General features: G+C 33.3%; 1 protein-coding gene across 1 annotated transcript in view; it reads left to right on the top strand.

Annotated features, from left to right (window-relative positions):
* Positions 1-23,536, top strand: part of LOC124352804 (pre-mRNA-processing factor 39) — a 46,285-nt gene that overhangs the window by 3,208 nt on the left and 19,541 nt on the right. Inside the window, exons 2-8 of the mRNA XM_046802483.1 lie at positions 4,543-4,667; positions 8,612-8,738; positions 10,283-10,506; positions 10,669-10,809; positions 10,957-11,170; positions 17,261-17,433; positions 18,275-18,385. Of these exons, the coding sequence (XP_046658439.1) occupies positions 4,543-4,667; positions 8,612-8,738; positions 10,283-10,506; positions 10,669-10,809; positions 10,957-11,170; positions 17,261-17,433; positions 18,275-18,385 (1,115 nt within the window). The remainder of the gene's footprint in view (positions 1-4,542; positions 4,668-8,611; positions 8,739-10,282; positions 10,507-10,668; positions 10,810-10,956; positions 11,171-17,260; positions 17,434-18,274; positions 18,386-23,536) is intronic.

The raw sequence follows: 23,536 nt of genomic DNA on the forward strand, positions 1-23,536 counted from the left end.
TGATGTCAATGAAAGAAAAACATCCCCCTCGAGATAGTACCTATCAGTAAAATATCAAATTCTATAGGGCCTGATCAGAAATATAAATTAAAATATAATGCAAAGAAAATTATATAAAGTGTATAAAACTTAATAAATCATGAAAAACCCTAATATTAATATATAAATGGATATTAATAGAGAACACTTACCATTAGTGTGTTGATGGATGGATCTGAGCGGCAGCAACAAAAAAGTAATGAAGCCTGGTATGTGGGTGGGGATATTTGGCCTTAAAAAGGAATTCTGCCAGGTACCCGACAACATGGTCACCTCAGACACCATAACAAGGGATGTTCGGCCTAACTTCTCGCCAGTGTCTTCCAATGGTGTTTGTATGTGCATCAGTATCAGGGTCAACAAAATTAATGGAATGATTGACGGAGAAATGCCTAAATCCCTCGTCACCGAGACAGTTGTAGACCTTCCAACAGTAGCTTACAATTGTCGTACCTGGCAGAACCCATGCTTTAATTATGTCAAGGAGGATGTCCCTGTCACGTTGTTCAACAGGAACAAGGAAGGAATCTCTGCTCTCTCTACCTTTTGATTCCCACAAAAACCCACTGTCCCTGAATTCTTCTGCCGCGATTGTATTTTCTCCTTCCAAATTTGTCCTCATCAATTTCAACGACTGTCAGAGGACTGTCAATTTTAGTCAACGTCGTTGAAATGAGATGGAAATACACATCACGTCAGAAAGAATACCAGTCCACCACAGAATGTGCAGAAACGCCAAACTCCAACGAAATATGGCGTTGTCTCGGTGGCTTCAAATGCAACAACATGGTCACCAAACCAAAATATGTCTCTATAACTAAGCGCGTTCTTTCGAAAAAGGAACTTGCCCTTGCCGATATTTTATAATTACAACAATTAGCCTAAAACTTTTTGCTACTTTTACGAATTTTTATATCCCAACAAAACATCTAAGTCTCCCGGATATAAAACAATATGCGATCGCACGGCCAACAAATATACTCATTATTACAAATTCCATGTTCTATTAAAAAGGAAATAATCTCATGTCTGTCAAAATGTAAACTCCTAACATGTCCGAAAAACACTCTGACACACAATTCGTCGAACTAGTGGATGTTGATCCATGATTGACAAGCACTCACTCGATTCGAACTACAGTACACGATATCCTGTGATGCACTGACTACAGCCCTGGAGCTCTCAGACACAGATACAGCGGATAACAGACACGGTATCAGTCCTGGCCACAGATAACATTGAAGTGAACAGATATTCAGACACAGCACACAAACAGTCATTAAGACATTAAAAACCTAACTATGAATATACCCCCTAAAACCATTTTATATGTCATTTGCACCCCCTATATTTTTGCTCAGGAGGATTTCAAATTCGGGATTTGCCGGGTAACCCTTTAACCTCATAGATAACATCATTTTGTTCACAATGAGGCAACAGTATAATAAGCGACCACCAACACAATCGGATTATGATTATCGATTTTAAATATCGTTACTATCGAATACGACATTTGACCTTTAGATGTTCATAAATAATGATTGCCAGCTTTCTTTATTTAGACTAGTGACGTCATTACCAGTCGTTTATGACAAGAACAATGGCGATGAAAATGCAGATATTGGTTAAAAAGTTTTTATAAACACTGAGCAATGTTCTAAATGGTTAAGATAATGACCTTGCCCCTTTAAATCCGAATTGTCCTGCTTTTTATTGACAAGATGAATACTACAAATTAAAGGTGGAAATCAAATAGTGTTTCGCTGCAAGAAAAGTAAGAACAAACATGACGTATCTAAAAACAATCTTGAGAATACTTGTTTTGAACATTTTAAATTTGGTATTATGAATATAATGAAAAACCGTGTATTATTTTAGTTGAAATCAAACAAACTATCACTTTTTTATTAATGAATGTACTTTTGACAGCATCAGTACCTGCAGAAGTATCATTTCAGATTGGCTAAAGTATTCGTAAGTACTACGCTTCTCAAACGTTTAATTGAAGCTTAGTTATTTTATGTAGTCTAAAACAAATACATTTATTTTACATATAAAAGTATAGCTTCACTATAATACGATTTTAAAAGCCTAAAACTTTATTCAGTTCGACATTATCACTCAAAATTAGTACAAAGGAAAATTGTGTTTGGAAATAAATTCAAAATTAAAATAATGTGTTTCGTTATTGACTAATGTCGGCAAGAATAGTTACGTACATGTCTTCTTTGTTTCACAAGCAGTCACGTTTATCCTTGAAAATATATAAAGTGAGTAAATGTTATGATTTGTTGTAATTATATATTATAATTTGTAAATTATATTAATATTTATACATTAATTTGCAAGATTTAAAACTACCAAAACCATATTGTTTTTTAAAATATCTATTATGTTATTTGTTTAGACATTTTGCCTTCAGTCTTTTGGATTGTCATGAATAATGATGATTCAAATGATTTGATAATCATAGTCCGATTGTCTTGGTGGCTGCTTACTATACTGCATCCCACAATGAACAGTAGAATATGAAAATAGAAAGCAATGAAAGTTGATAACTAGAGTAATTAAATATTTTCATTTGAATTTTTTATAGTGAGTGGGACATTTTTTTGGTATTTTGTGTATAAAAAAAGGGGCGGTGGGCCTGGAAAATATAGGTTCAGTATAAATTTCAAATTCCAAGATAGGCTAAAGGTCACAAATTTAGTCTAGTTTCTGTTTATAGTTTCATATGGGTTTTTGGTCAATAAATTAGTTTTAACTCTAAAACGGAAGTAAATTTGGTTGGATATAAGATACTCAAATATCTTAGACATTACAAGTATTATAGAAATAGGCCTAAAGCTATACAGAGAATAGTGTATTTCTACCGTACTTTATGTCATGTTGTATATGTTTCATAGGTGAAGTATTCCTTAGTATGAGTGTGACTTGTTTATTTGAAATGTTGCCATATAGCCTGTATATTTATAAATATTAATACCTGACCTCACTTTTTGACTTACTGAATCACTCCTTTCACTTGTTTTACCTCGTCACTTTCCACTGCTTGGGAATCAAGAAACTGTTCTCAACTGAATTTAGTTTGTCACCTCTTTTATGGTTAAAATTATTTGAACATACTGTATGTACTGCTACTACCTCTCTTTGTAAATATAGTTCTTGTAAAGAAGTAGGAAAGCCTATAGTTTCTAATTTTGTTTCAATTCATTCAGGAGATTTCTCCTCTTAGAAAAACGTCAATCAGATGTAATGTGCCATTGTTTTCAATTACATAAAAAAATAACTTCAGATAATCTGTTTCTTTTCATTCATTTTATTTAGGCTTGGTGTAAGCTTAAAACCCTAGACCCACTCGTATAAAATCACCCAGCAGGGATCACTTCTGGCTGGTTTATACCTACCAGTTGAACCCACCACTGGGTACAGCAAAAATCGATGTGCCACTTCAATCTGGGCAACCTTATGGATGTCCAGTAGCGGCACATCACTAACCGCAAATGTTGAGATTCTGGGATTCATGGGCAATTCGATAGGTCTAGCCTACTGTGGAGGATGGCTGTTGGAGTTGGTGGGGTTTGTTCCCTTACCTCAGAGGCTCTTGTTAACCTCAACAAGGGTGTGCCACCCCCTGCCTACTTTGACTGGAGGAGGCTGGTTCACAGCTGGCCTCCCTTCTTCCGGGATGACTTTGAGATGTAGTGGCCTAATTCTTCCTCATGGATCTCGATAGGAGGCGGCCCCTACTCCCTAACCTTACCCATCCTGAATATCCTATCACTCCGGAAGCAGCGCAAAGGTCCTTACAGGACTAAGTGCAATTTATAAGCTTCTTGTCCTAAGAGAACAAAAAAAAAAAAAAAACCTATATAAAATGAATTAGTATTTATAAGTAGAGGATTCAATTGGTGCAAGTTATATCTTTATAATTTAAACTGTTTTCACATAATAATAACGGAAAGTTGGCCGATGGCTATGCCGTCTTTATCTGTTTACAAGCTAGGACATCTGAGCTGTTGGTCATAGTTGGAGGGTTAAAGAAAGCAGTTCTGCATTGGCCCCTATTCTTACCTTTCCTTGTATTAATACCTGGTCATTCTAATCTTTTTCCTTCAAGTTCAATTTATTATTTATTAAATTTTAATTTAATTGTTCTATTGATAATTTGGTTACATTATATTTGTAGGCTACTTATTATTTTTCAAACAGTATCATTATGCTTATGGTATTGCTTTTCTAGGTTAATTGTTTCCATATACTTGTTCATTGCATGATATCTATTAAATTAGTTATTGTAGTTATGGTACAAAACTTAGGTCCAGTTATGTTAATCAACCATGTACCAGTGGATGTATTGTTTTTGTGAATTAGCTGAAAGCAGATTGAAAGAAATAACATAACAGATATAGAAATAAGGTTGCTTAGTGTTTAACTTTGTGTTATTCTTTTTTTGTACCTAGCCATTTTGTACATTGATTGAAGATTGTAATATATTTTCAGAAACCAAGTCCCCTAAAGCCAGATCATCAAGAGGCACAGCAAAGAGGGGACGTTCAAGAAAAGGCAACAATGTGAAGGATAAGTTGGATAAAGAAAGTGAAGAAGAAAAGGGCTTGAATGAGAATGTAAGTCTTTAAAACAGTTTTTAAAAAGACTATTGTCTTTTGATATATGTGTGTATGAAAGTGGTGTTGGTTGTAGATTTTACTATAGTCTGTATCTTTTTTTTGTTATTTTGTTGAGTTTATAGTAGCACGATATACTACAACAAAAAGAAAGAGTATATTGTCAAAACATGTTTAGATAACAGCAGAAAATATCTGTTTTTAGTCTCTTAAGATAAAATTTATTACTGGTGGAAAGAGACATAAAATTTAAGTATAGTAGTGTTTGATATTACACTTTTGTTAATGTCATATGAACTTTTTGAGGTGTTCGTGATGTTTTATTATTTAATACAGTAGTAGTTTCTTACATCTGTCCTTGTAGAAATAGTATGTAAATATGATGAGTTTAAGTATCTAAACCTATTATTTTATACAGATATTTGGAACCAATTGAAAGCTCTTACATTTTAGAATTTTTTGGATTTGAAATAAATCTGACTATATGCCTCTGTCCCCAGGGCTTCCTGGGTTTCAATGTTAACCTCCATGAGAAGTTTTTGTTAAGTTTAAAACAGCTGATTAATAAAACACACTGCTCAGGTTATTGAAGAAGGATTTATTGAGGCCTCTGCAGGACCGCTAATGGCAATTAAATTGGGTAAAATGCAAGACTTTGCTTAAATCTTTCTAAAACAAAATCAATAAAAGATAGAGCATAACATGCAGAAGAGCAGAGTATGCCTTCATTTTTTAGCACTGTTTTCACATAACATTTTCATTAAATATACTAAATAACATGTTTGTAATTAAATTTTTAACTGTATACAATTTTTAATTTTATAAATATTTGTACATATTTTTTGTAATGTTTTAATAAAAACATTTAAATTATTTTGTAGCTACTTTCTTGCTAACTAGCATAATTCTAATGTATGACAATGTATTTTACACAATTAAACATTTTCATGAATCCAAGGTGTGGCTATAAATCAACCTGGTTAGTACTAGCGGAGAACAGAACTAATGCAATAAGGCTGAATATCGTACAGCCGGTCACTCTCCACTTGGTCCATCTGATGCCCGTACTTTGCCCATAGTGCCATTTATAATCAGTTAACCTTTTGTCTCTGTATTGGAAAAAAATTTGAGTATCCAGAAAGAACAGCGTATGAACATCAAATTTTGAAAATTTACAAGTGAAACATTTGTAATCTTACAAGTGTATGATGATGAATGTTTTTAAACGTTTTAAAGAGTTTTAAACGGGAAAACACAAGTGACGACACATGCAATTGGACATCAAAAACTTAAGCTAACATTGAAAAGATCTGTAACCTTGTTTGGCTACATTACTGATAAGTAGTCAGAATTACTACATTAGTGTCCTGACTACCCTATGTGAGCGTGCACAGAGAAAACAGAACGATTTGTGCATAGACAGTCATGGGACATCACTAGGACAATGCCTTGAGCCCCAGCTCAAAGCACAACATCCCTCGATTATCCTAGATTATCCACTTGACTTAGCATCTTGTTCTTTTTTTTTTAAAGTCAAAGTGAGTTTTGAAAGTAACAAGATTTGAGACTGATGAAGAGTAAAAAAAAAGAACTGGGGTATGGAAAATGATCAGCTACAGGTGGAATAAGTATGGGAGCCAAATGAAACACGAGAAGGGATGGGATAGGGAGTCACATCACTACCTTCAATAATCAAAAACAGAGTAGTATTATAAACACGAATTAAACCTTGTGTTTAGGGGTGGGAAAGGGAGTCACATGACTACCCTCAATAATCGAAAACAGAGTATTATAAACACGAATTAAACCTTGTGTGTAGAATAAATAGTGTAGGATGTATGATTGTTTGTGCAGAAACGTAAGAGCTTCATTGTCTTGTTGTAATTTCATATTGGAAGACAATAAATTCCATGTTACATACGTTCTGACTGGTATGCCAGAGTTTATGCATGGTTACACATCACATATCAGAAATAATTGAAATTGTTGTGCCTCTCTGCATGAAATCCACTAGCAGAATACCTTTCATGTCCCGTAAAAAAAAAAAGATGTTCCCTTATAGATCTGTGCTGGAATAGTCTCTTTGGATTTGACTCTGGTTTAAGAAAGGAATTTCTTGGCAGTTAATTGTTTGAAAATAAGTGGAAGCTGCATTTACAATGACTTTTATTACAGGTGGCCAACCATGAGCCATCGGTGACTCATGCTGCACACTATTTATGTTGAATTAAACCAATATTGAATTATATAACAAAACTATAAACATGGCTATCATAAAGATCTATTCTGAAACTTGGAAGTAGCAGACAATAGTAGCAGCTGAAATCAGTACGACCAAGAGTTACTGGAATGCCGCAAATGAGAAATAACTGTGTATGCAAAATAAGTCATGTGTAGCATGAGCCACACGTGTGTGACTCATACATAGTAATATACTTCATTGTATTGATAGTAATAAAATATACTTTTCACCACTTTAGTCACCAACTAAATCGGTAAAAAATTGTAAATATGTTCTACAAAACAGAGTAGGTTTGATGAAATCCGGTAGGGTTCTCAACTAAAAGTGTACTATGAGTCATCGGTGAACCATGCCGCCTGTAAAACTTGTATGATATGACAAATGTTTGAACATTTATAAAAATTATCTGGTTTAAGTTTGTTCAGAAGCAGCAGTAAAAGTTTGAGAAGTATATAATAGTATTGTGGAAATAGAACATGATGATGGCTGTAATTTTCAACTGTGCCGGAAGAGGTATACTTATTAAAAACTGGATCTTATTTTTAACATAATCCTCCTAATTAAGTAAAGTATTATTTCTGTACTTTTACTATTGTTGCCTTCATGTAATGAAAGCAATTGTGTCCTACCCAACAAAACAGTTTAAAACTCTGTAGTTAATTTTCAAAGGCAAGGAAATCTCCTGAATAAAATTGGCAAATATGGATTTATAGCAATAAACTTTGGTGCTATGAGACCCCCATATAGGATACCATATTATGTTAACAACAAAATGAGGGTATGATGCAAATCCTACTGAGTTTCCAAAGTCATTTTGTGTATGTACATGTGGAATTCAACTAAGATTGTAATACTGTACATTACAATTTCCACATATTAGCACTGTTCTAGAATGCCTCAGATGCAGTCATCAACTCAGGAATCACCACAGAAATCAAACTGGGATCTTGAGACTCCTGACATGCCCTAGCATCTTTCCCACTTGCACAGACATCAGTTACCATAGTTATGTCATTAGAAAATGGGAAAATTTTGATATTTATATTAATCCAAGTAAAATTATTTATGTACACAATAATTAAAACAGAATGAAGAGTCTCTTTGAGTGTTAATTTTGTGTAGAATTAAGTTTGGTTGTGTCAAGTAATGTTCATTTTAAGTACTTCTGTTGCCTTTGAATCCATACTGTACAATTAAAGGAGTAATATGAATTGGTTAGATTAATTGAATTTGTCCATAGCCATGACTGTGAACAGTTTTAAAATTCTATGCCATTAATCTGATAAACTCAACACTGAGATTGTAAATAGTAGTTCAGTAGTATGTATACAAATAATTGTTGGCTTATATTGTATTTATATATTTTGTTATTTTATGTTTTGTTGTATTGGCAATTGCAAAGACAGTAAAGTCTTTAACTTTACAAAATTGTATTATCACTCATTGACTTCCTTGAGGAACACTATCAATTGACAACAATGCATGTTGTCGAATAACATAATTTGACATTGGACATTTTTACTTGAACTTTGTGCTTTCTTGCTCTAATAGAAACCTAAACAAGATTTTACATTCCATTTATTGGATAGTCTGCGTTGGTTAGACTAGATCTCTCTGCCTCTAGTCATCAAAATATTATTTAAAAATAAGTATACTATTACAACTAAACTAACAAATTAATAAAAAATAAGTGTTTTTTCAGGAACTAGAAATGGGCAATGGAGAGGAAAATGCAATAAATGGTGGGCTGGAGAAGACAAGCAATGAAAATGTTACAAATGATGTAAACAAAGAAACGGATAAAAAAAGTCCTGCAAATTTGTCTACCGGTAAGTTCAATTTAAAATAAAATGGTTTTTAGCAAACTTTTGTTCAAAAAATGTGTTATGTAATATAACTTTTAAATAAATTATTAATTTTAACTTAACAAAATTTTGAAATCATCATAAACAGACAAAATAAATGTACATTATCTCATTTCAAATATAACAATTTTTTTAAACTTTATGAAGTGTTATTTGTTATTTTAATACATTACACATTGACACACATCATTACTATTCCGTGTTTCCTAAAGTCGGTACATGAGTCTTGATGCAGTGATTGTGTTAAAGAATACTATCCTACTGCTAGACTCATGACGCAGTGAATGTGTTAAAGAATACTATCCTACTGCTAGACTCTTGACGCAGTGAATGTGTTAAAGAATACTATCCTACTGCTAGACTTTTACGCAGTGAATGTGTTAAAGAATACTATCCTACTGCTATGTTATACTTATGTCATGTATTACTTTATTCAGATGGCATTGTGTATTGGTTTTACAAACAGTAAAACCTCGCATATCCAGACGTCAGCTATCTGGTTATTCAGAGTGCAGAGAGTCCAATATTTTGAAGAATAAATAATTTTTAATGAATTTCCAGTGTAATATGTTTTTCTATTAACATATGTTTGGTGTTTATTATAAATTGTACAGTATAATAAATTAAGAATTTGTATAGGCATAAAAGAGGTTGATAATTTTAAATTTCGAAGATATAAATGATCATCTTAAGATTGAAATAGCAATGTCATGATAACCGATATAGAAATTGTATCTATAGCTTTATATTTCAACAGTGATTGAGAACAGGGAAAACTATTCTGACAATTAAGAACTGGAAGATGTCATAACTCATTCTGATGCCACGACGCAGCTAGGCTGGCTGTTGGTATATCTAGACTAACAGTCAATGATGGTTTTATTGTCAATCATTCAGTTGCAATCACCTGCTTTGTATAGTGACTATTAATAGTGGTTTAATATACTTCTTGTTTATGTAAACATATTAACACTTAATTGTTATTTAGATAACATAGTAAAAGTGATTTCAAAGTATCTATATTATTACTATTAGACATAAACGTCTGCGTGATCATACCTCCTGGAAGCAATGTACCAAAGTTATAATAAAAGAGACAGAGTGAATTTAAACAAAACAAAATTGCTTTATAATCAATTTCTGTAAAAATTAAATAATAAATTAGCTCATTTTAGGTATATATTTGTAACAAATACATTCCTTATTATCTTTATTGTTGTATTCCCAGTTTATCCAGATCACTTCCGATATCAGTTAATCCATATAAATGAGGTTGTGCTGTGATTGTTCCCAGGATTCAACCCAAGAAATTACAAATTATCTGACCAAAAATGTTGATGACAAAATATATTCCAATTTTAAGAATGGATATGGTCACAGTTGTCAGTGTCAAATGCAGGTTAATGTTGTTATCAGATATAGACATAAATTGTAACTTAATAAATATCGTTATAAATAGCCCGTTGCTATTGTTTTAAACTGCTTTCCATGTTTTATCTTGTTGTCAGGTGATGTGGATGTGCCAGAGCTGGATGAGGCTCCACCACCCACCATTACACCAACACATGCTCCTCGTCCTCTGAAGCTGCGGACCAGCCTCTCCACGGGTGATGGGGAAGACACTGACGAGAAAAAGGAAGAGGACGTGGAGAAGATGGAGGACGATAATCAGCTACCGGAGGAGTTCACAGTAGTGGAGGAAGTGGAAAGTGATGTTGACGATGTTCAAGAGGTAACTGAATTGTTACTCCAAGAAATTTGAAGTTAAACAGTTTTCTTTGAAGTGATTTAATTTTCAAAGAATTATTACTTTCAGTTACTTACTCTTTGCATGATTTCAATTATATATTTTGCTTCCTAGAAGAGTTAATTGTACAAAATAAATTTTGGCTAGGTTCCTGTAGAGAAAATGGAAGTGGAGTCAGTCCATAACAGCAAGACTTCACCCCAAGGACAAACTCTTGAGGGCATGACTGTAATAGATGAGGTAATTGATGAATCTGAGAAGAAGGATTCACTGGACGATTCCAAACAGGTAAGTTCATTCATAGGCCCATTTTCCAGAACGTACTCTTATTTACGATTAAGTTGAGAGGTCAATTTTGATGTCATCACTATGGAGTAAAAATTGTATAAAATTTGTGAACATTTTATATGTTGTTTTATATTTCTCTGTGATCAGAACATGGAACCAGACACGGAAATGGTGTCTGAAGACGAGCTGCCAGCAGAAGTGAACAAGGAGCCATTAGAAACTGAGGCTGTGTCAGATGAGGAGCTACCAACCAGTGGAGACCTGCCTGAGACTGAAGCTGTGTCTGAGGATGAACTGCCTCCTGAGGGCACTGATAAGAAAAAGAAACGCAGAAAAACAACACCTTCCAAGAGTAAAACAGGTAATAGATAGTGAAAAATATTAAAATAACCAGATAAGTTTAATAACAGCAATATTATTAACCCATTGGAGAGTTGGACTTAAATATCGTCAAACAAATTGTATTAGAAAATAAACTTTTATTTCAGTCAGAATGGAAAATCATTCAATTTTGGGGTTCCACAAGGATCAATTCTAGGTCCTGCACTATTTTTAATACATGTTAATGATCTCTCAGCAAATACAAATTCTAGTTTAACCCTTTGGCCGCTGGGTGCTTAGCGCGGCTGACTAGCGTAAATCGCCGTGGCCTAAATCATCGTTTTTGTAGTAGTTTACATAAATCATTCTAAAAACATTACTACTAAAGAAGTACAATATTTTTTACTTTGTTTTATTTACTTTAACCCTTTCCACTCGGATTTATTTCACCAGTCTGTCCCCTCAGCTCGTATTTATTTTAGCATATTTTCAGTAAAAACCCATTTTTAGCAAACTGGAAGTCAATAAAGTATATACATTATTATATTGTATAATAATTTTATTTTATTTCTAATTTATAGTATAGAGATATAAAATTTGATACTTTCACTAATAACTTTTATATTTTAGCAAGGAATAGTATTGTTCAAAACACTCTGCAGGATTTTTTGAACAGGTTTTACAATAGTAAAGTATTTCCTTTCTTCCTCCTGGCACCTTTCTATTACTACAAACAGCACAGCCTTTAATTTTTGTTGTTGTATGAGCTGCAAGAAAGTGAGGGTGTTTGTTTAGCCTTTCTTCTTTTTCTACTGATGAAGGACGACCCCGCTTCAAACTCTTAGGGTTACGGACATGGCCTACAAGTTCAGTGATGAGGATTTCTCTGAAATTCCTGTGTTGAATTGTTTTTTCTCCATGGTTTTGTTTATTCATGTTGAACAAGAGAAAGCTATTTACTGTTGCCACTTCCAACATCCAGAGAAATAGCTTTAGAGATTTACGGGAAAATTTGTTAGGAAACGTGACTACAATGACAAAGCAAAATAAATCAGCAGCCGACCAATCATAGTTCAGCTGTCATTTATTAGTTCCTAAGAAATGCCATGCGATCGCAGCACCAATCGGAAACATCGTAGGCCGGCTAAAAATAAAGTAAAGCTGACGTCATTGCAATGTCGGATGGCGTCCGACATACGAGTGGAATGGTAAAATAGCAATGTCGGACAACGTCCGACTCACGAGTGGGAAAGGGGTATAACTGTACTATAACAATAAATATATTCTAAATCTAAGCTTAATTTAAAGTACTAAAACCTAAAATAAAAAAAAGTTCTATGATGAAAAATTTTATTAATTGAACATCAAAATCAATATAAACAAAAAAATATTTTATACATAAAATTATTTTTTGTATTGAAGTTTACATGTAATATTTAAGGACCTGTGACAATTTTTAAGAAAATTGAATAGTTAAATAACAGCAAGAAATTATTTTCTAGGAAATGGTAAAATTTGATTATAATATATTCTTACCTGTTCATTATTAGTCAGTAGTATGGACCAGCGACCAAAGAATACCATAGACTGTGTACCACGCGCGCTGGATTTGAAAGCCAGTAGGACCGATGTGTGGTGGAGGGGGTAACATCACGTATCAAAACACTACTGCCGAAGCATCGTCACGCCACCATACCGCACTCACCCTGTCAGTGCTGTTTTTGTTTGTTGGCGATATTTTTTTACCATAAGATTACACCATTTCAGCAAATTGTATAGCCATAAAAAATTCACAAACAAAAAGTTAGAAATCATTTTGACAAAAACTATTATATTTCTTAGGGCAGGTAGGTATAATATTAGTATCTTTCATATATATAATATATATATATAAATGCGAATGTTTGTGTGTATGTTCCGTTATAACTCTGGAACCCAATGCACGAAACATCGTGGAAATTTTGCTACAGTGATTCTACACATTCCTGGGAAGTAACATAGGCATACATACTAGAGTAAATTTGGTCCAATTCAAATTAGTTTATTTAATTAATTTTTTAATTATTAAATCGTTGATGTTAGAGTGTTTTTTATATTGGATCCGACAGACTGCGCTACGACATAATACAAAGCGAACTGATACTTAACAGCTGTTAATACTTTCAGGCAGAAGTTCATTACACAAAGACGCAGAAACATTTGTTTTACATTTAAAATTTTAGAAAATTTTTATTGTAAAGTGCTTGATTAGTAAAGTGTAATGCAGGTTGCATAGAAGACGTCATTGCCTAATTTTAAATTCTATGATTGCACCAATGATCAATAATCTATATATACTAAAAATGAATGTTTGTGTGTTTGTCCTATATATGGAATCGTGAACTATTTGACGATCATTATGAAAATTTGTATGTACATGAATTCTTCCATGGAGAAGGTTTAATTGTATGCCCCACTTTGTAACTTGCCACCAGGCCCCCAGTGCTTGCGAACATAAAAGTTTTGAAAGCGACTGCAAGTTATAAACTGCAATCACGACACAGTTACGTATATTAAGTAGCCAAAAACTACTTGAACGCGATAAGATGGTGTAAAACATTTGTCTTAAAAAATAAATTTATTTATTGAACTTAAAACTTGAAATAGAAGACCACTTTTAATAATACAGTACATGTATGGATACAAAAATATAAAAAACATACACTTTTGACAGATTTTCCACTGATCGTGGCAACAAGGCCAATCTACATCATTGTTTGTAAACATAATTCGCTTGAACCTGAAATGTTCATACTCCTCGGGCAAAGCTTACAAAGAGCGTGCGAAGCCGCGGGGAAAAAACAGCTAGTAATATATAAAAATGAATGTTTGTGTGTTTTGTCACTTTATAGACTCAGAAACTATTGGACCGATCCCCCACTATGAAAATTTGTATTTTATTTGTATTCTTTTCTTATGTAGAAGGTTTATATGCAATGCCCCCATTGATGTAACTCACCACCCAGGCTCGTATTGCAAGATATAAAAGTTATCAAAGCGCCAGCACACTTATAAACTGCAATTACGACACAGTTAAGTATATTAAATAGCCAAAACACTATATTTGAAGGCAAAGAAATATACGGGCAAAGCTTGAGACTGCGTACGAAGCCGCGGGAAACAGCTAGTTATTTATATTTACTGTATTTATCTCCTAATGTATGCAGTATTTTTAAAATGTATAAGTTAAAATAAATAAGTGTTCTCCTACAGTTATAAATAGTTCTCAACACAACTTGTTTTTAAATGATTTGACTACATTGTTTATTATTATTATTAATCTACCATGGTTATTATTATTTAATTATAAATCCGTATTATTAATATTAGGTTACTATTTTGGAGAGTGGATAAATCTTAAAATTTATCTATGGGACGTTTTTAATACAAAAATTTAATACGAGGTTTCTAGTTCATTGGATGTAATAAACTCCGTATTGTGCAATAGCGGCGCGCTGCACCCATAAAATTACGGTTCATTCCCACCTTGATTGCTGAACAAACCGATCATCTCAAAAATTATAAAAATTATTTTCATATAATTTGGTTTATTATCTCAAACTTTCCCGCTGACAAAACTCACCTGACCAATAAATAAAAAAAAAGTAGTAGCCGACAATACTTTTTCATGTACAAAAATTTTAATGTCAACTTATTTTACTTGTTTTTATATTTTTCTACTAAAAAACTAAAAACCAATAAAAAACCTATCCACTTTTGGTTTTGTACCATGGCCTTGGTCACATTGTAATGTTTAAATAGTACCAAAATTTCAGAATTTTATCTCATCTCTAACTATATATAGACTAACGGTGTTAATGAAACGCGGCGAATTAAATTTGTGCCGGCAGCGGACATAAGTTCCGCTGAAGGGACCTATGAGGGGGCGGGGATCGGCTTCAACTCTCACTATGTGTTACGAATTAGGGATTGCCAGTCTATGGTTATTCTTTGGTCGCTGGTCTAATGGACAGTTCAATTTTTTTTTTTTCTTGAAGATGTTTAGACATATTCTTGTGTATGTGTACACCTTTTAACAATGTAATATGTATCTTACCAGAATATAAAAAAACTAAAAATCAAAATTATGTACATTGATTATAGTACAAAACTTGTGTTCATGACACTCTCCTCTCCTTAGCACCTGTGCTTTGTCAAGCACAGGGGGTCCATGAACGCCTTTATTGCAATGTTTGCAGGCGTAACGAGTTTTTCTCTTTTTACCTCCTGAACTTGTACTCTAAGCACTGCACACTGTGCAATTTCGCTGTTTATTTTTCAGTAAAAGGTAAAGAGGGTCATTACCGAAACCTGAATGTTGTACCAGAGTGGGGTCGCCAAGCCATTCCTCAGTGATTGCTTCTACAATCGAAATTTTGAAAGCTAGTCTTGAAATGAGCTTGTATTCACTTTATAAAGGATGTAGAGGTTCACATCATTCTGGAAATAATATGGAACGCAACTTTTTTCCAGTAGCGCAGAGTACGCCTTTCATCCAAATAATAATAGAGCTTTTGGTCTGTCGAATCTACTCCACCCATGAAGGCGTTGTAATGGCAGATCATTTTAGGCCTACTGGTTATAAAGACTTTATTTTCCTTTCTTTGGATTTTAATTTGTTTAATACTGTTGAAAAATGTAATACTTGTTTTTGTTGTGACGCTTTTTGCCAACTACATAAGCAAAGCACCTTTATGTCAGTACTTGAGTATTTAAGTCACGTGACTATTGTTAAACAGTGTTACCAACATATAAACATAAAATATATGTTAGTTTGATCTTTTGGGATCTTGAAAAAGGTTCTTGATTTAAAACAAAATGTATGATTTATCATGCTATGTTTGCTTCAGTCATGCAATATGGCATTAAAGTTTGGCTAAGTTCTAGTAGTTTGGAAGACATTTTCAAAATCCAAAAGAAATATTTAAGGATTATGACATTTTCCAAAAGGATTGACATTTTACCTTGCAAAGAAATATTTATAGATTTAAATTTGTTAACCTGTCCATTGGTTTATGTGCTGAGATGTTTATTGTTTGTAAGGCAGTATTTCAAGCTCTTCTTTGTAAATCACTAACCATAATTATAATACAAGAAATAAGAGATGTTGCATTTTCCAATTTTTGTTCTGTATTTACAACAATATCTTGAAAGAAAATTATACAGTAAGTTGCCTACTAGATTTAATTAATCCTAAAAAATAATCAATTTAAAGCCAAAGTTTCAGATATCATGATTATATTTTGGTTGTACTGAACCAATCTTGTGCAAAGGCAAAATTGTGGTCTCTTTCCAAAAGTTGCAGACCTCTGAGCAGCAATCTAGAATGTCTGCTCCACGGTAGCGCTGGTTGGTAATTGTTTGTCCTCTTTACTTTTCTGAATGGAATACATGCATTTTCCAAACATCACAGAACAGAAAATTATTAGGTATACACAATGCTATGTCGACTCATTGAAAGACAAAAGAGATAAATAAAGGAGCTTAGATTAGATGGTAGCGATGAATCATCACCAAATTTCTTGCTTATAGTGCTAGTGATGAAATTTGTTTGGTCATTGCAACTTCATGCCATTCCCTGCAAATACAGGTGACGAGAAACTGCCACAGTTGCACTGAGCAGTAAGGGTTAAATACAGTGTTTCACTTATTTATATTTAGTCTGGAAATGGACTATAGAGAATCGAAAAACTGGGGAAAAACCGGAAATTTGAAAAAATGGGTTTGAGTGACCACCATGCTTCCGCATTTATTTCAGATTAAAAAGTTTTCTTGTATTTAAAGATTCGATCAGTCCCAATTAGCTTGAACTATACAGACTTTTGAAAGTTGTGACTTTAAGTCACATCAATGCTGGAGATGTTGAATTCTTCTTGAAATATGAATAACGTTTTTTACATAAGCACAGTTTTATTTTTTAACGAATCTCAACAGGTTAATATTTAATGTAGTGTCTAATGTTGCCACTGATGTTATTTTTCTGAGTTAAAAATTGATATTGATATTGAAAAATTAAGAGAGTATGTTGTAACAGCTGAAGAGTACTGTTTATGTAAGTTTATAGTGGATTATTTCCCTTTTACTCTTTCAGAGGGAGATGACAAGAATGAGGGTGGTGAGGGAAGTGCCACCAAGAAGGAGTCATCTAAGAGGAAATTGGCTGACGGAGAGTACGACCCCAGCTCCCCTACGTCTGAGGCTAGTGACGACTCTCCGGCCGCCAAGAAAGCTGCTACTGATGGGAAGTCTGTTACCAAGCCACCTGTGAGTCCACCTGCTACAGATATTGTTTATACCACGTCATTGCAATTCTTTTAGCCACAACACAATAGAAATGTTGTCCTTGCTTATCCTGTACTTTCATACAGTCCTTCCTTGTCTATAGAAACTTAGTTAATTTTCTCGGAGTTCTTTATTATAGTATTGTACACAATATTTAAAATGTAAAATTGATGTTTTCGTAAATGTGGGGTAGATTTATGATTAACTGTATTGGGTGAACTTGTTTAGTTTTACTGTGTAGTTTTAATATTACCAACATTTGTTTACATACAAGTTTTGTTATATATAACGTTGTTGGGTTTGAAATATACCATAAATATTCAGTAACATAAACAGTACTGAAATAAAAAAATAAAACTTCAAAGATTTTTAAAGGCTTTTCAAAATCTATTTTTTTAAACAATTCATAACTCCTTATAAGTGTAATAGGCGATATTTTGTTCATTAATATGACATTTCCAGAATTACTTCATTGACTTATTGCAACTCGATTTTGTTTTGCTTATCATTTTGAGTGGATTTTGCAATAAATACATAATAAAAATGTGAGAACTACCGAATTTGACTTTTCTTACATAGAATTAAAAACAATATTTTTGAAACTTTCGTGACTAAGTTCTGCCTAAGTTTACTTGAATACAAAATAACCATATTCTAGAACTTTGTAAAAAAAGGAATGATGTTAATAAAAGGAATAAATTGATTCATGGTAATGAGCAAACTACAAATTTCAAGTAGCCTGTAGTATAGACCTAACTGACTATTTTATTCAGCACTGTACAAGAGAACCAGTTAATAACTTGTTTATTGGTTTATGTTGTAGACAAAGGTGAACAAAGTACTCCCAGAGTTGGAGAAATATTGGAAAGCTGTCAAAGAGGATCCTACCGATTTCACCGGTTGGACATACCTGCTTCAGTATGTTGATCAGGAGGTAAGTTTTATTTTCTATGAGCAGGACTAGTAAAGAGAATTTATTATTTCAATCCATGTTTGATTATCAAACTGGTCTTGTAGCTCTCAATGATATGTAGTTCCAATTATAACATAATTACCATAAATTTTATAAACTAAAATAAATTTAATACTGGCTCAAACAAAGTGATTGCTATATAATAATTATGGCAACATTGTGTAATCTGGATATTTCTCAGTTGTTGTATGTAATTCAATGTGTCAATCAGATTTGTATCAACATTAAAACCAAAAATAATATATTTAGTAGCTCTAGATATTTCCTCTGGTTGAGGTTAATGTAATTAGGCCTAGTCCACTACCTGTAGAGCTTATTTTTCGATATAATATTTATTTCTCAGATCCATGAAATTTCTTGATTATTTTTAATACGTTGCATATTGAATCATGAAAACCCATAAAGAATTGTTTTAACATACTTTGATCAAAATTCACCAACATAAAACAAATTAATGTAGAACATAACTGATAGCTGCCCATTAAAGGATCACTTTACATACTCGATTCGTATAGTGTTTCAGGGGTTTAAATTTCAATTTTGATATGCATCAATATTTCTGTGTTTTACTTGATACCAACAGTGATGTCAGTTAATATTCGTTGAAAGAATCAGCCCCAATCTGTCTTCAGCTAAAGATAGAGCCCTAAAATTGATAGTGTGATTAAATCTTTAAAGTATTATACACCTAATTGATGATTTCTACTTGATTGAGATTTTTTTAGTACACAAGTTCAATCACAGTTCACCATTTCATAGTCTATTAAAAAATGAATTAACCATCAGTATTGTAAATAATAATCAAATCCACAGCTTCAGTTAAATGTTGAGACGAAATGTGAAGTTATTTGTGATCAGGCTTGAAGAGTGGGATTATGTGTGGGTACCAGCTGTTTATTGTCGTCTGCTAGCAGAGGGGGGAAATGCCAGAACTCAGGGTAGTAGGTTCATGGGCTTCCTTCAATCAGCTCCAATTCCATTAGTTACAAAGCGTTATGGAGTACAATCAATTATGAGAGAGCTGCGAGTAAGAGTAGTGAAGAAATCACAATGGAAACTGAATATTACAGGGAAAGCAGTTAGAGATACTATCCACCCGAGTAGCATTTTAATACCTACATACTTAATGACTGTAGCTGAAGAGTACTATATTCACTTCATTTATTATTTATTTACTTCACCAAACGATCTCCATGGAAATTCCTATCCTTGCTCCAAGAAGTTTTGTTTTTAAGTCAACAACATTTCTTAAGATTGACATCTGGAAACAAGCAAAGTTAAGCTTTCTTCCCAAAATTTGAAAATATTCTGTCCATTTTAGATTTGAGTCTTTGTGGATTCCTAATAAATTGCTGATTTCAAAACTTCAATGCATTGACTCTCTAACTTGAAGTTAAATTGAAGATGGTTCTGGCTTTGGAAACAGTTCAGAAACTAACTAATTGAGATTTTGTAGAATTGAATTTTGAACTATTTGCTGTAAACCATTCAAAAAGAGAGTCTTGAATCAACATATGAAGACCAATACTAGAAGTGGATTTGAGAATTACTGTTGTGTCATCTGCATATAATATTAAACTAGAATTTGTATTTGCGAGGAGATCATTAACATATATTAAAAGTATTACAGGACCCAAAATTGATCCTCGTGGAACCCAACAGTTAAATAATTTATATTCTACTTGAATAACGTATCATTATTTTATCCAACTGCATAGCAGAAGATTTTATATACCACACAGTCAAAGGTCCTGGACAAGTTGCAGAACACAGCAGCTGTGTCTCACGACCTATACAAGCCTTCCATCACTTTGTACACAAAATCTGCTACAATAGAACTGTGTTTCGTCAAACTCTAAAACCATATTACTCATTATTTTGTAAACATATTATTATTGTGTTTAAACTGAGATATTATTTCATTTGTCAATATTTTTCAAACACTTTGGAAAAAGAAGGCAAAATTGAAACTGGTCTGTTCTGTACTTTTCTGGATGGTGCTTACATCCTTTCTTGATAATAGATTTTATTTCTTCATATTTAAAATGGTAAGGAACATAACCAGTCTCAAATGATCTATGTTATGATACAAAGGGGCAAAGTGATTAAATCCACGGCTTGTTTACAAAACTCACAGGATTACCCGATGGGGTACATGTCGTGAATATGTTAAAACCATTTTGAGGGTATATATATTCTGGATTGTCATACCTTCTAGGGAGGCTTGGTCGGAGGGAAAAAACTTCTTCCACCAGCAGAGCTTGAATAGTTTACATACGGCTCTAAAACAAAAAGTGGCACAGTCGCCGGAATTGTGGGAGTGAGATCACGCAGGAAGCTGGTGGTCCCTATGAGGGAGGAAGGGGAGGTGGTCCAATTGTTATAATTCTATTTTAAAACAAACTTCTTATGGGGTTCCTCAAGGATCCATTTTGGGGCCACTTCTATTCCTCTGCTACCTAAAAGGAATTCCAGAGCTAGATAAATTATGCTTATATGCTGATGATGCCACTCCAAGAATTAGTGCTTCATCTAAAGAGGAAATAGAGGAGTTTGCTTTTCTCAGCGTATAAAAAATAAATCAGTTTTTCAAAGAAAACGACTTAATTTTAAATCCAACAAAAACAAGCTATATGGAATTTTGTACTAATCAATGCAGAAATAAAATTAATCCTCATATAGGAATAGGTGAAGTGACTATTGTTAAGGAAGAAGAAGTAAAGTTTTTGGGTTTAACGTTAGACAGTTCGCTGACATGGAATAAACATTCAGAAAAAATATTTTCAAAAATTAACTCTGGTTTATATGCTCTTCCCAGAATGTCAAAATTATGCTCACAAGAAACTCTAAAAATGATTTATTTTTCACATATCCATTCACATATTATATGTGGTATCTCATTATATGGATCATCCACATCAATAAAACATTTAAATTCAATTTTAGTGATACAAAAAAAAGCAATTTGTGTCATTTTAAAACTTAAATGGAATGAAAGTGTGAAGGATCACTTTCCTCAACTGGGTATCATGACGGTTTACAGTGCATATACAGGGTGTCCCATGAAGAAACGGAGAAACTGTCAGGACTTGTTCTTACGGTGAAAATAACGATCAATATTTACACTTAACTTATCTGTATGACACTTCAATATAAAATATTCAAAAAAAGTTCGTAATTGTGATTGTTGAACAGCTGTTAGTACTGCCAACCTATGAAAACAATATTTTTGTTACAAAAGTTGTAGAATAACGTAAATTAATTCGCAATTATTGTTAAGTTTCAGATTTTATGACACTAAAGTTTTTTTACTAGTATGTAATTCATTAGAAAAAATAGAAGAATGTTTCTATAACTAAAATCTATACATAATTATTTTCAATAATTAACATGTTTTCTCCAAATATTAGGATGTACATTCAGTAAGAAAAAAAGTGTAACCGATTTTGTCTATTCTTCGTACGTTATTTATTTAATTAAAAATTGATTTTCTTAACGTTTACGTACAATTTTTACTGGCTTATTTTACATCATTATCTTAAGAAATTAATTCTTTACAAGTTTTGTTAAAGAATTTTACGTGTTTGTTACACATTTAACAAAGTTAATCTACTTGAAACCTAAATGAAACTTGTTTTTGGACACCGAATTTTGTGTATTTCTTCAGATATCTTAAAAATTACTGCAGCTAGAGGTCTGGTACCAATTTTATTCAATTTTTCAGTTCAATTTGCATAATATACATTAAATTTTACGTCCTGGGTAACGCCCAAAATAATTTAATAGGGCTCCCTTTTAACGGTGGCACTGAAATCTGGGCGAAATCTTTCACCCTGTATAGCTCGCTAACTAAGCGTTTCTGGACCTATGTGTATATGAACTTTTTTCGTTATTTTCACCGTAAGAACAAGTCCTGACAGTTTCTCCGTTTCTTCATGGGACACCCTGTATATATGAAACTATAATGTCATTGATGAATCGGTACTCATAGCTTAGGCAAAAGTGGTGAGAATTATATAACAAGAAATAGATATAATATGGCAGTAGCTCAACATAACTTAACATTTTTTCTGTAAAACACCAATATACATAGGAGCTAAATTTTTCAATTTGCTGCCAAGCAATATAAAGTTAATAGAAAATAATAAATTATTTAAAAATAAACTTAAAAGCTACCTGACTGACCTGCCGTTGTACTCCTTTTCTGAATTTTATACAATTCACAATAGTTTTTACAATCATTAAAATTACATTGTATTATATTTCGTTAGATATTAATGTAAAGCATATTTAGTAAACTTAACCATTTACTTTGTTAATCATGTGACGCCATTCATGTACACCATGTGTAACAATCGAATAAAGATTTTTCTTATTCTGATTCTGATTCCTTATCGTACAATCTTTCAGACAGAAGTCACAGCCATTATGCAGTGTGCTCGTAAGAATCTTCATCTGTGGTATAGGAGTAAGATGATTAGCATTTTCACAGATAGCCAGGCAGCATTGAAAGCGTTAGACTCTTTTGTGTTCAACTCTAAACTTGTCTGGGATTGTTATCATATCGTTTCTTCCCTTACCAGAATCAACAATGTGACTGTTTGTTGGGTTCCTGGTCATGAGGGGATCTCTGGGAACAAAAGAGCTGATATGAAGTACTGGTTAACTTGGGCTCAGCGTCCAATATGGTGGGATCCCAACCGTTCTGTGGCATTTCAGGTGTGAATCCTTTGGGGGTGTCTTGGAATGGGTTCACACTGAATACGAGAGAAGGTGGAGGCTGCATCCGGGTCTGAGAATGAGCAGAATGGTTCTACAGTCGCTTTTCCCTAGGGTGGCCATCTTTGGTAGTTTGGACAAGGGTGGCGAATTTCCCCAGTAGGACCAGATCGGTTGTTTTTGGCAGTTTGTAGAACTGCTGAAACCGTAGACTGGTCGGCCTCATGGTGTGCTTCCGGGTAGTGCGAAAGGCCCTTGAGGCCTAAGTGCACGGCAATTGGCTGCCTCATAGAAGAAAGGGGTGTATATCTACATATGCGACCGAGAATTGCGTTATGTATATATACTCCACATTTTCTCGATAAAACCAAGATCGTATCATCATGCCTAATT

The sequence above is a fragment of the Homalodisca vitripennis genome, chromosome 1 (genome assembly GCF_021130785.1).
Source record: "Homalodisca vitripennis isolate AUS2020 chromosome 1, UT_GWSS_2.1, whole genome shotgun sequence".
Taxonomy (NCBI): domain Eukaryota; kingdom Metazoa; phylum Arthropoda; class Insecta; order Hemiptera; family Cicadellidae; genus Homalodisca; species Homalodisca vitripennis.